Source organism: Lipotes vexillifer, unplaced genomic scaffold (genome assembly GCF_000442215.2).
Source record: "Lipotes vexillifer unplaced genomic scaffold, Lipotes_vexillifer_v1.1 scaffold1429, whole genome shotgun sequence".
NCBI lineage: Eukaryota > Metazoa > Chordata > Mammalia > Artiodactyla > Lipotidae > Lipotes > Lipotes vexillifer.
Genome location: NW_006787152.1, coordinates 335,012 through 348,997, shown reverse-complemented (window position 1 = coordinate 348,997; position 13,986 = coordinate 335,012). Strand labels below are relative to the sequence as shown.

At 45.1% G+C, this 13,986-nt stretch overlaps 1 protein-coding gene across 1 annotated transcript in view; it reads right to left on the bottom strand.

Annotated features, from left to right (window-relative positions):
• GNAQ (G protein subunit alpha q) overlaps window positions 1–13,986 on the bottom strand; it is a 292,811-nt gene that overhangs the window by 4,720 nt on the left and 274,105 nt on the right. Inside the window, exon 6 of the mRNA XM_007459886.1 lies at window positions 2,453–2,606. Within this exon, the coding sequence (XP_007459948.1) occupies window positions 2,453–2,606 (154 nt within the window). The remainder of the gene's footprint in view (window positions 1–2,452; window positions 2,607–13,986) is intronic.

Genomic DNA, 13,986 nt, shown 5'->3' with positions numbered 1-13,986 from the left:
AAAAAAAAAAAAAAAAAAAAAAAAAAAAAAGAAAAGAAAAGATATTCACAATGGGCACATGTTAGAAGGAAGATGCTCACACTCATAGTGATGGGATATCTGGGGAAATTATTGGCCAAAGGAGATGTGTAAAGAGATTAGGAAGACCCCGCACAGAGAGGGGAGAACAGTACTCCTAACACGTGTCGTACTGCAGGAAACTAATCCCGGTGTGCTGTGCTGTGCTGTGCTGTGCTGTGCTGTGCTGTGCGTGCTGCCGCCTCATGCACCGTGAGCCTTGGTGGGTCTGCTCTGTAGGGCTGTGCTGCCTCTGTCCTCCCGTGTGCAAGCACATCACGAAAACATGCTGGCCTGGAGGCAGGTGCTGCGTCGGGAGGTGGGGGTCATTTCCCATCCGTGGATTCTCACCAAGTTCTGAGAAAAACTACAAAGAGCCTCTCCTTCCAGGTGTGTGAGGCAAGTAGGCGTGTTTCGGTGTAAGCCAGAATCTTCATACCCACGTTATTCGGGCAGATTTCGTGTTTAAGGAGCCAGCCTGTTGCCGTGGGAGAGAACTAACACAAAGTTACTTCCTTCCACAGCTTCCTCAGGAGCACTGAGGACTCCAGGCTCTGGCGCTTGTGATGTGGTGGCAGAAGAGTGGCAAAGTAAAAGGAGGAAAAGAGAATAAATACACCGTCTAGGCTGGGCAAGTATCGTTTTAAAGGAACCTCAAAGCACAAAGGAAAATGTACTTGGACAGAGGATGGGAACACACGGCTACCAAAAACAGTACTATCTCTAATACCTGACAACATCCCCACATGGTAGAGTCAGCAACACTCAGAGTCTTACATGTATCTGAGAAGGGAACTTCATTAAACATGTAACGTTCCCCTTCCAAGAGCAGCACCATACCAAACGCATGTGTGACGAAAAGATGAATAAAACTCCATCCTCGATGTGTCTGTGTCTTCGTAGAAAGCTATGAGGCCAAACTGAATATTAGTTTTGAAGCAATTACCATTCTGAGGGAGTCTGCAGAACAAAAACACTGCTGAGCTGACATCCATGCCAGATACCCTTTGCTGATAATGTACTTTAAAAAAACAGCCCCGTTCTCTTACTGTTGCACCTCTATAATAGGTACTTTTGGGTTTGTGCTCTTCTCTGTGCCAGGCACTGTGCTAAGTAACTTACATATGTGATTCCATTCAATTCTCTTTTACTCATGAAGAAACTCAGTGGTTGAATAAACTTGTCCGAGGCACCATAGCTGGTAAGTGGCATTGCTGGTTCTCTGTGACATTCAAAGCTTGTCCTCTTACCTGCTGTTCATCTAGATCTGGGTTTGGCAAACTTCTCTGTTAAAGGACCAGAGAGGAAATATTTTCGGCTTTGTGGGCCACTTGAGCTCTGTCACAACTACTCAGTTCTGCTGTTGTAGCATAAAAGTGGTCAGACAGTATATAAATGAATGGCTGTTTCAATAAAACTTGATTTATAAAAAGAGGCGGCAGGCCGTAGTTAGCCACTCCTAACCTAGACTTGAGCATGTATGGGGGGAGATGGGTGTGGACCGTGCACGTAGTTCTTACAGGGCAGTGGCTGTGACTCTTTCACCTGTTTCAGAGTGGCTGGGTGTGGATGCATTTTGTTACCAATCTGTCAACAAGTATTTCTCGGAAGGGGTTGGTTGTCATCCAGGATTTCACAGTCTAGTTGAGGAGGCAAGATTTGTTTATAAGGAGGAAGAAAATAATGCGAAGTGCATACATATGAGCAATGAAGTGGGTGCTTCAGACCCTAAGTGCTACAGGAAGAGCTTAAAGGATGGGTGCCATCCCTTAGGATGATGGGGCTTCATGGGGTCATGAAGCCCCCCCAAAAGTAAATATTTGCTAAATATTCACCATGTGTCAGGCATCATGCTAAAATGTCACAGTATGTTATCTATTATAGTCTATAAAACATAAGTTTGGTCCTAAAGCCCAGAGCAACTAAATGACTTGATCACGGTTCTACAAATAGGAAATATCAGAACTGGGATTTGAATCTGGGTAGATCGACTTCAGACCATGGGCTCTTGACCACAGTGTTCTGTTTTCTCTCTAGAGAGAGGCAGAGGCAGACTGTTAACCAAACGAAAGGGAAATCAAGAGGGAACTATAATGGTTGACATACAATTAGTCAAAACTAGGGGATTGTTCCCTCCTTTGAACAGCAAAAGAAAACAACTTCTTATGTGCTTTGAAATAACTATAACTTTCAGCATTGTCGGGGTATGAAACATTTCAGGTCGTCGTTAAAAGACAGAACAAACAAGAATTCGTACTCCATCAATCACAACGTGCAGGCTTCGGAGGGCAAAGGCAGTGAGGGAGCACTGTCGTGTGCTGGCTCAGGCACTGGTCTCGGGAGGCGGGTGGAATGTGTCCCTAGCTACTGGGCGGGCGGAAGAGTGCTGACTTACCATCATATTCTGGGAAGTAATCAACTAGGTGGGAATACATAATTTTCTCCTCTAGAAGGTCTTTCTTGTTTAAGAACAGAATAACTGAGGAGTTCTGGAACCAGGGATACGTGATAATTGTTCTAAAGAGTGCTTTGCTTTCCTCCATTCGGTTCTGAAAAAAATCATCAGAAAAACAACGCGTGAATTACATGATTACTCAGTCTGTGAATTGTTTTGTAAGTCCAACCCATCTTTGGTATGCATTCAGTTTCTGTGGCCCTGGGCTGGGCTGTAGCAGCTTTTGTCAGGATTTACATGCAAAAGGCTCAGCAGCTCTTTTCATTAGGCAGACTCTCAGGTTGACAAGCGGAAGAGAATAATAATAATAAACATCTGAAGTAACTCTTAAGGTTGAAAGAGAATCATCAAAGGCTGAAGAATCATGCATCTGGCACACTGTCACAAAAGTCCACCAAGCGTCACAAATGTCCACTAAGAATTATTCATTCATGGCCAAATGCGTAAGATCTGAATTAAGAACGAAGTACCAGGCTTCATTTTGCATTTCTTAAGCTATGTGTACTTGGGGCTTCACTATTAGTTCTATTTCATAACAGTCAAAACAAAGTTACTTAGGGGGCTTCCCTGGTGGTGCAGTGGTTAAGAATCCGCCTGCCAATGCAGGGGACACGGGTTCGAGCCCTGGTCTGGGAAGATCCCACATGCCGCGGAGCAACTAAGCCCGTGCGCCACAACTACTGAGCCTGCGCTCTAGAGCCCGTGAGCCACAACTACTGAAGCCCACGTGCCACAACTACTGAAGCGCACGTGCCTAGAGCCCGTGCTCCGCAACAAGAGAAGCCGCCGCAATGAGAAGCCCGCGCACCGCAACGGAGAGTAGCCCCCACTCGCCGCAACTAGAGAAAGCCCCCGTGCAGCAACAAAGACCCAACGCAGCCAAAAATAAATGCTTGCCGCAACTAGAGAAAGCCTGCGTGCAGCAACGAAGACCCAATGCAGCCAAAAATAAATAAGAAACAACAACAAAACCCCCACAAAGTTACTTAATTCTTTGCCCAAAGTGCATCTGTATTCTTAGAATTATTACTACTTACTTTACAAATATATATATTCCCTGATTAGAAAAACACATGGAAAAATATTTTTAGATCACACATTTCCTATTTATCAGAACACACTTTCTCCCTAAGTTTCACTATAATTTTCATACAGAACCGTGGACGTATACATAGTAATTACTTGAAGATACAAATGTAATATTTCTCACTACCTTTAGTGTTGGTGAGAAACTATTCTCACCTGAAACCATCATCAAGCCACCCTTGGTAACGAAACCTCACCTCAACGGATTCTCAAGGAATTAGTCAGCCTGGTCTTACAAACAAAGATACTAATCAAAGTTACTCTTGAGACTCACCAGCCAAAAGCTAAAGAGTCCTAGTTTAGCCCACATCTATTCACCAGCTTCCTTCTACAGACACACTTGCCTCTAAATCATTCCCATCCTCAGGTCATGGACAAAGGACATTTGGAGACTCCTCCTTTCCCTGGTGCACGGGCACACTTCTTTTCCCAGGGAACACTCTCCAACCCCCTTAGTTCTACGTGTTATGACCAAGTCTGGGGCAATGGAAAAGCCTGCTGGGGATTGAGCCCACCTCCACTGCTACCAGGTGTGTCAGTGGTTTAAGCCAGAACATCCTATTCTCCCTGGTACGTGGGCTGATTCAGGGCTGGGCTCTGAATCCAGGCTCATGTCACTCGGTGTATTGCTTCCCTGGTTTATGGTCATCAGCGTAGCCAAGCTGCTCAAGCGGTGTCATTAACCCCAGGATTTTTGCTAAGAGCTCTGGAACAGAGAACCCTGCTTTCATCAAGAAAATGGAAGGGGCATTGTATAGCCTCGAGCTTCTAGCAACCATCTTGCAACAGGGAGAAAAAGAAACCAGGTTTTAACTTCTTGGTCAAACCATGCCTGAACTTGGTTATGCCTCTGGATTTTTTTGGTAACATGAGCCAATTAAGTACCCTTTAGTTTTTAAGCTAGTTTGAACTGTATTTTTCTGGTTCTTATTATATATAAAATGCTTCTCAGGGAAGGACAAGTATCATATGATATCACTTATATGCAGAATCTAAAAAAAAATGATGCAAACGAACTTATTTACAAAACAGAAACAGACTCACAGACGTAGAGAACGAATTTACAGTTGGGGGGAAGCGGGGGAGGGAGGGACAGACTGGGAGTTTGGGACTGACACGTACACAATGCTACATTTAAAATAGACAGCCAACAAAGACCAAACGTATAGCACAGGGAACTCTGCTCAATACTCTGTAACAACCTAAATGGGAAAGTAATTTGAAAAATAGATACATGTATATGTATAACTGAATGATTTTGCTGTACACCTGAAACTAACACAACATTGTGAATCAACTCTACGCTAATATAAAATAAAAATTAAAAAAAAAAAGTGCTTCTAATTAATATACCTTTCTTAAAGGAAACTGAATGAATGATGTGTGAAGGATGACCATGAAGACCAAGGCTCCAAGCTGTTAACACATTCTGCTCAGCTTTTGCCTTCCTGATACAGAATGTGTCCTCGGTTTCACAGGGCAGCATTATGGAGGCCAAGTACACTCCTCTGCATTACCCTTTGACTGCTGTTCCAGGAAATCTCCGGGAAACTGAGCTCGCCAAGCACAATTTTCTAGATCCTGAATATGTCTTGCTCTTTTCTTCTATAAAGTGTGCCGATTCAAATCAGGTTGAATAGGCCCACTTTTCAAAAGGAGATCTTTACCAAACCTGGTAAAGTGGATCGCCACCAACTGAAGCTGAGCAGGACCCTGTGGGGCTCCTGGGCATGGAAGCCCTTCTGTGTCCCCCATTTCTTGTTTGTAGGGAATAGGCTTCAGCCTCCACGACCCTCCCAGAGTTCTAAAGGGCAGGTTCAAACATTTGCTAATTAGGGAAGGGAGGCGATGCAGAGACAAGGGAGGAGCAGTCAAGAAACAACAGTGCAGCCTTGGGGCAGGTCCTGGTTCTGCCTCAAGGGATACACCTAACAATATCTTTGAGCTCTTCTGCAGAACTAAAACCCCCAACAAATGGAAAATGTTAACTACTTGATGAAGCATTCTTCACTCCAGAGAGAAGGCTGCAGTTTGAGAATCCTGAGAACCAGAGAAGCTCATCAGGAGACCACCTGAGGCCAGATTAAAGCAATGCAGGCCCTGCACACACCCCTGAAACACTGCTACAAAACTCCTCACCAAATCCCCCTGGGTTGGGACACACAGTTTTGAGGGCAGGAGCCTGCTGTGTCCCCCTTTGCCTGGCAAAGCAATAAAGCTATTCTTTTCTACTTCAGTCAAAACTCTGTCTCTGAGATTTGATTCGGCACGGGTGCACAGAGGCCAAGTTTTTGGCATCACAATCTCTTTGACCGCAACACTTTGCGCCTACCATTGCTTACATAATTAAATACGGATGAAATGTGGGACCAGTGTAGTGAAAGGTTACTTCGTGGCTCAAGGGACAGTGTTTATTTTACTGTACACATTTATCTTTAATATAAATAACACGCATAGCCTTTAAACATAATATTTACCATCTACATGCCTTTTTACTGGTTATCATTACCAGTGGTAAAATTTTAAGCCTGGAAACCATATTCACTGAGAAACAATGTCTTGTAGCCTGAGATTTTATAGGTTGCAAATTTTAGGACTGAAGGAAAGCAAAGGCTCTAATAAGAACTGAAATAATTAAAGGATCTAAAGAAGGTTAATTAGATAGTGACATCCCTGATGTGAGAATTAACATTTTTTTCTTATTTACAGCTACAGAAATTCTACAAAGTCATACTGTGGTCTTCAGAGAAGCCTCCTCTAAAGGGTGGGTATGTACATCTTGGCCTCAACCAGGGAGCCTCCATCAGAAAGACTTATTGTAATTAGCACTCTCCAGAAGGCAAAGGGGCCCTATTGGGGGCTTTTCTGGTTGGAGTCCTTCAAGGGTAAGTCGCTAGACCCTGGGTGGAGACAGGGAAAGGGAGAGTGGTCTTGACCTTGAGTCAAAGCACAAGGAGGTGCCTGAAGTCGCTCTGATTAAGTTTCAAATCAGGACTGGAGCCCACAAGCTCCAGATGGGGCTCTACTGGGAGGGGGTCTCATACCAGCCTGCAGGACAACAGCCAGGACAGTGGACTGTGCCCAGCCCCGGGTCCTAGAGATGACTGTCCCTGGCTGCACTGGGCCACTGTGGAGGCATGCCCGCTTACTGGCCTGGTCCAATGCAAGCTTCGCTCGTGTATGCAGTTTGGGGCTGCTCTAGGCTATTTTCCCACTTACCATGTGCCGTGTGGCCTGGGCCTGAGCTTCTCATTCAGGGGAAAGCAAAAGAGCGACAAATCGGACCGCTGATCAGCAGCATCGCCACCCCTATGCCTTCAACCAGATCTACCGAACTCAAATCTTGGAGGGGGAGCCCCAGGAATCTACATTTTAAGAAGCCCTCCAGGGGATTCTGACGTAGGTTTAATTTTGTGAAGCGCTGTAGGTGAGCTTCTCCACATTAACGTGTGTTATGAAATCGCCTGGGGACATGGGCCCTGACCCAGCTTGGGGTGGGACCCAGGAGCCTGCAGTTCTAACAAGCTCCCAAGTGAAGCTGACCTTGCTGACACACGGCACGCACTTGGAGGTGGAAGGTGCAGAAAGCGTGCTGAGCTAGGGACAACAATGAGACAGGCGATGCTCTGTCCCATTTTCGTGATGAGAAGTCCTAGTCACACATCCAGCCCAGTGCCGGAGCCGTGTGATGAAAATATAACTCTGCTGGCTTCATGCTTTTTGTTTTTCCCAATTAGGTTAAGATTCTTACTTTATGCTCTGTAAGTTGTTTTTCGCTCCACAGTGAGAATTCCTAATGCCTTTTTCCACCTGATCAAAACCCCCAGACTAAATCCTAAATGGACTAAATGAGATTTTCATGATGCCTTACAGGGTGGTGGATTGTGCAGTGCGGGAGGCATAATCCACTTTGCTCAGTAAAAACTGAAATCTGTGAGGGAACGGTATGTCCCACAAGACTTGGTGACACTTGCTTTTTACTAATTCTGTAGGGCCTGGAGTTGCAAGTAAGAACACAAAATAGCAACATGAGACACTGACTTTATCAGTCATATACATGAGGATTTGTTCACCTCTGGAGACAGGTTTAAAAGCCATCTAGGGGTGGTGGTGCTCATCTTAAGCTCCTTCTCTTGGGGTTAAAACCAGTTGATGTTAGTAAAGGTTTTATTCTCTTCAACACAGGACTCCTTGTTACCCAGGGGGGCCTGCCTATGCCTGAGGCCCAAGGAGGCTCTGTCTTCTTATCAACCCCATCTGCCACTTCTCCCAGACTGAAAGCGTCTCTCCCAATGACGGGTGGCCCGACGCAGGTGAGAAAGCTGGAACAGAGGGGAACAGAAATCCATGGGCCTGCCTAGTCTCCCCCGCTCCACAGACATGAGAAGAACAAAGGGCCATGCTACCTGGGGACAGGCTGCAAGTGAGTGGGCACCCAGTGGCCTGGGTGGTCTCCATGCAGTCACCCTTCCTCAAGAAAACGTGGCCACAGAAATGTCAGTCTTGGCCAGACCACATGTTTGGGTCCCCCTGAAATACATATGTTGAAATCCTCACCCCCAATGTGATGGTTTTAAAAGGTGAGGCCATCAGGAGGTGGTTGGGATTGATGCCATTATAAAAGAGACCTCACAGAGCCTGCCCTTCTGCTATGCGAGTGGCCATCGATGAACCAGGAAGCGGATGCTCACCAGACAATGAAACTGCCCAAGGCTTGATCTTGGACTTTCCAGCCTCCACAACGGTGCGAAATAAATGTCTTGTTTGTAAGCCACCCCGTCTATGGTATTTTGTTATGGCAGCTCGAACAGACTAAGACAACACTGATCAGCTAAGTCACTCCTCACCCGGGCTGAAACCGGTGAAAAGGTGGAGCGCTAAACTCCACCCTGATCGCTGGCCTGGGAAGAACGGGAGCCTACCTGTTCGCCACTTTGTAATCACGAGCAGAATGGTGGGACCGTTCGGTGTCTTCCCTCCCAGGATCATCAGAAAAGGCCCTATTTAGGCCATCCCTGAGGGGGTCTTACACCTCTAATCCTTAACATCTCAAATTGCTTCTCAAGATCTCATACAATTCCAACAGCAAAAAAACACAGTTTCTGATTAAAAATCGGGCAGGTGACCTGAATAGACATTTTTTCCAAAGAAGATATACAGATGGCCAATAGGAACTACATGAAAAGATGCTCAACATCGCTAATCATCAGGGAAATGCAAATCAAAATCACTATATCACCTCACACCTATTAGAATGGCTATCATCAAAAAGCCAACAAATGGGGCTTCCCTGGTGGCGCAGTGGTTGAGAATCTGCCTGCCGATGCAGGGGACACGGGTTCGAGCCCTGGTCTGGGAAGATCCCACTTGCCGCGGAGCAACTGGGCCCCTGAGCCACAACTACTGAGCCTGCGCATCTGGAGCCTGTGCTCCGCAACAAGAGGCCACGATAGTGAGAGCCCCGCGCACCGCGATGAAGAGCGGCCCCCGCTCGCTGCAACTAGAGAAAGCCCTCGCACAGAAACGAAGACCCAACACAGCCAAAAATTAAATAAATAAATTTATAAAATGGCTGATGCATATTTAAAAAAAAAAAATCAAATGAGTGTAGGCAAGGCTGTGGAGAAAAGGGAACCCCTTGTAGACAGTTGGTGGGAATGTAAATTGGTGCCGCCACTATGGAAAACAGTATGGAAATTCCTCAAAAAATTAAAAACGGAACTACTATATCATCCAGCAATTCCACTTCTGGGTATCGCCCTGAAGGAAATAAAAACACTAAGTTGAAAAGACAGCTACATACCCATGTTCACTACAGCGTTATTTACACTAGCTAAGACGTGGAAGCAACCTGTGTCCATCAGTGCATGAATGGATATAGAAAACTGACATTAAATATAATGTATGATATTACATGTAATGTAAAAAATATATATTTCTAATCTCTAGAAAATAATGGTTTATGCAACCCCGCTGCTGCACACGAGTGACTTAATGCTTGCTGCAGGGTAAAGCCCCAAGTTCCTCAGTCTGGCATTTACAGCTTGGCACAGCCTAAGCGCATGCACATCTTCAATCTGACCCCTCACAAATGCTCCCTTTGCCACATAAAAGGACTCAATGTCACCACTATCACACAAGTGTGACCACTTTCCTGACCTGTAATGCTGTCCTCCTCCGAATCCTTCAAGACCCAAATCGACCTGACTTCCCTCAAAACTCCTTCCTTGAGCCCCCCTGGACTGGCCCTTCCTCACACCCTCAGCACATGGTGTCCTAGCCTTTGTTTGCCCATCACTCAGCAGACATATGTGGAGGGTTTGTGAGATGCTGGGGATGACAGTGTGTTGGAGCAGGGCCTGTGTCCTGGAGGGCGGAAACAGACAGGAGGGTCAACATGTAGTTACAGGTCCACATATGGGCCCCTAAGAGTGGTTAAAAAAAAAAGAGGTTGGCGTCACACAAGAAGGAAAGGTATGACTGGGGAAGGCTTCAAAGCAAGGCAGTTCTGAGTTGACTCTTGACAGATAGAGGAGAGATTACAAGGAGGAAGGGAGAGCGAAAGCAAAAGAGAATTGAAACCCAGGACCCTCTGGAGTGAACTATGACAATTCTGTATAAAACAGTTCATGGGCTTCTGATCTCTGCAACTTGGGCATCAAGTAAGAAAATTCTCAAAATGGAGAATGTGAAACAATTCCTCCTCATTTGGATCTTACAGTGGGGCTGGGAGGCACATACACGCCAAGTTCCATGAAGAACACATGGACTCCAGCCCCTGTCACTCTTGAAATATGCTGCCAGCTCTCAGTGCCTGCTTGTTTCCAGTGCTGGCAGGTAGCAGAGTCCAACAGGAAACCCCATTAGACATCGCAACTGCAGCTCGCTGAGACACAGTTATCTGCCTGGAGGTAAGAGTCCTCTGCTTTCCTCTTGGCTCACGTGCAAACCTCCCTCTTACCGAGGAAAAGGCCAGATCCCGTGGACATGGCTCAAGACCGCAATAGGAAGCCCACTTTCTTCAGGCTATAACTTGGCCCGAGTCTCTGCATAAAAAATTACCAGTGGGTTTCAAGGGGCAATATTTCATGTCTATACCCTTTGTAACCCTGTTGCCACTGAGAGCTTGTTTGCTGTCTGCCAAGGTGGTACTTCCCTCCAGCAAAGTCGGCATTAAACCAGAGATCTGAACATTCATCTTCATAACTTTTGCAACTCCTTATTATTTTGCCATTAAATACAAGTTCTTGCATTTCTCTGCGAAGAATACAATTTAAACGAGACCTTTAATTCACTTCTATGATTCAAGTCACCCACTGCCTGTCTCTCCCTATTGTAATATTCCCCTTATCAGTGCCTTGATAAACCACATTGATTTATATTCCCCATAAGATCTAGAATGTAGCCTTTAAATGCAAAACTAGACACTTAAGAAACATGCAGACTGTTGAATCACCACTGAGGGACTGATAGGATGTACCCCAGAGAAACTGGTATGCAGCTTTTCAGGGCTCAGAAATGTCCTTTAGTATCAGAGATGCAGACAGTCTGAGTGATCCACAAACTCACTAACTGATGCAGAAGTCGGTCAGGTGCCTATGATTCTTTGCTCATAATTTGTGTTCACAGTTCTGTGATTCTGTGTTTCCTGAGTATTCTAAAAAAGGCCAAGCAACACACTCGAATGAGTGAGGTCCAGATACACGGACATAGAGTGGTTACATGAGCATGTCTGTAAAGTAACAGACTGTTTAGCACAGGGGTCCCCAACCCCTGGGCTGCGGACCGGTGGCGGTCAGCGGCCTGTTAGGAACAGGGCCACACAGCAGGAGGTGAGCAGCGGGCGAGCCAGCGCAGCTTCACCTGCCGCTCCCCATTACCGCCTGAACCATCCCCCACCCCGCCCCCAAGTCCGTGGAAAAACTGTCTTCCAGGAAACCGGTCCCTGGTGCCAAAAAGGTTGGGGACCGCTGGTTTATTAGCAGAAGGGAAAAATACACGTTTTATCATGTCTTACAATATTTTAAATCCAGATCTTCAGTTACAGGTTAAGATATCTGCTGGCCACACAATCACTCAATTTTAATGCCTAGCTGCTTGTAGGGCTGCTTCTATATACTGCACATGATGAAAAATGTGCAGCCAAGGTACACTGCACCAGTTACCATTTTTATTAGCACCATTTCTGCTTCTGAAATTGATCAGGAAAGGAGATCATCAGGATATAGGATTTTACGCTTCAGGAATCTATTTTATTTATTTAATTTTTATTGGGGTATAACTGATTTACAATGTGTTAGTTTCAGGTGTACAGCAAAGTGAATCTGTTATACAGATACATATATCCACTTTTTTTCTAGATTCTTTTCCCATACAAGCCATTGCAGAGTACTGAGTAGAATTCCCTGTGCTGTACAGTAGGTCCTTATTAGTTATCTATTTTACATGTGGCTTCAGGAATTTTAAATGCCACTCTTCACTTTTATTGCTATGACAAGCTTCACTCTTTCTTCTCAGACATAACTTATCAAAGAATACCTCATAAATTACTATATTAAAGGTCATCATGTTAAAAGGGCAAGACTAGTTGACTTTTAATGGAACAATCCATGATAATGTGAAATTTGAATCAGTCATTATCATTTGTAGCTTACCAAACACTGAATACTTTGAAAAATTCACATCCTTAACAAGGACTTAGGAACATATTCTCTCAGGAATTTATTTCATTTACATATGTCAACTGAGTAAATAAATGGAACAACTGAAAAGACAGGAACTCCAAAGCCTTTATGAAAAAAAAAATTGTAAGCCTTGTCTGCATATTTCTTTCCTTCCTTGATTATTTAGTTAAAAGCCTGGTCACACTGATATGTGTCCTAGGTGACGTCACACACATTCAAAACACATTCTGTGCTGAGCTCCTGTTGTTGGGGTGAGATGGGAGTGGGAAGGGCCAGGGCTGTGAGCTCCCTCGGTTTGAAACATGGCTCTACTTAGAATACCCTTGTGACCTTGGGCAAGTGACTGCACCTCAGTTTCCTTATATCTCTCAGGGTTTGGGAAGACAGAATGAGATGATGCATGCAAAGTGCTTAGCCATGACCCCCGGCACACAGTAGCTTTTTGATAGCAGCCGCTCTCAGACGTGGCAAAATTGCTATGTAAGAGCCTCCTGGTGAGGTGATTGCTTATCTCAAATCTTTGGCCAAACTATAAATCCAGTAAAATCTTTCTATTCCCTGGAATTGCACAAAGTTAATCTATCCACGATTTCAAGTCCAGATACATTTGATTTATAAAAAACTGGAAAATTATCCAGGTTTCTGCCAAATGCTCACTTAGAGATGGTTTCTTCCTAAGATTCTCCATGTGTTAATAAGGGGGAGTATCTTGAAAATCTCGAAAAATGTTCAGTACTCAAATACTTGGTCCACCCAAAATGACTGTTCTCTTGATCTTTGCAAATCCCCTGCTCGACCAGTTCTTGCTTCACCTACACCCTACTCACATAACTGACCTTCCCTCTTAATCACAGAGCCTAATCAGTAAATGCCTACATACCTGCCCCAGGCCCCAGCTGGTGACTGTTCTAATCTTTAGATCAGAACATCTCCACTATGATAGTTTATCAAAGGGGCCTCCAGAGCAGGACATACCCATCTGGTTTCCCTGGTAACCGATGAGCCAACCTGACGTCAATTCCCCCCTATAACTGGTAGCCTCCCTCTTCCCTTGGTAGAGAAGACGCTTCCCTGTTCCACCTGCTGTCACGTTGGGGTGTCGCTCCAGGACCTTTGAGCTTCAGATGAGTAAGATCCCCCATCTATTAGACCATCGATGCCTCTGTGGCTGACTCTGGGCTCTTTCTTTATCCTTGGGGCTGGGCAAGTACAGGGCTTGCAGGCCTGCAGAGAGCAGCCCAACAACTCTCAACCCCAGAGCAAACCAAGAAAACAACTGATAAAAGTGGAGCAGTTCGAGTGAGAAATAATTAAGGACAGCTCCCTAGCCATCCCACTTCTGCTATCCAAATTAGACAACAGGAATAGAAATAATAAGGATACTAAACTCAACTGGACAGATATCATTTCCTCTAGAATTTTCTTAGTCCTTGAAAATCTTTGCAAGTGATTATTTCAGATCGATTCTGGCATACTCTCCAGGCTTGAAGACAGCTCCTGAAGGTTTTAATATTATAATTTCTATGAACTGATGTATTCTACCCACACAGGATGTTTAGAGAAGCGAAGGAATACAGCATATTTGCCTATTACCTCCTGTCTAAGGTTTCTAGCAGACATGAGGTCACAGAGCAGGCAGGCCCTTGTGCAGTGAACTGGTGCAGAGCACAGCGTGTTGTAGGAGAGGAGTGGAGGAGGGAAAGA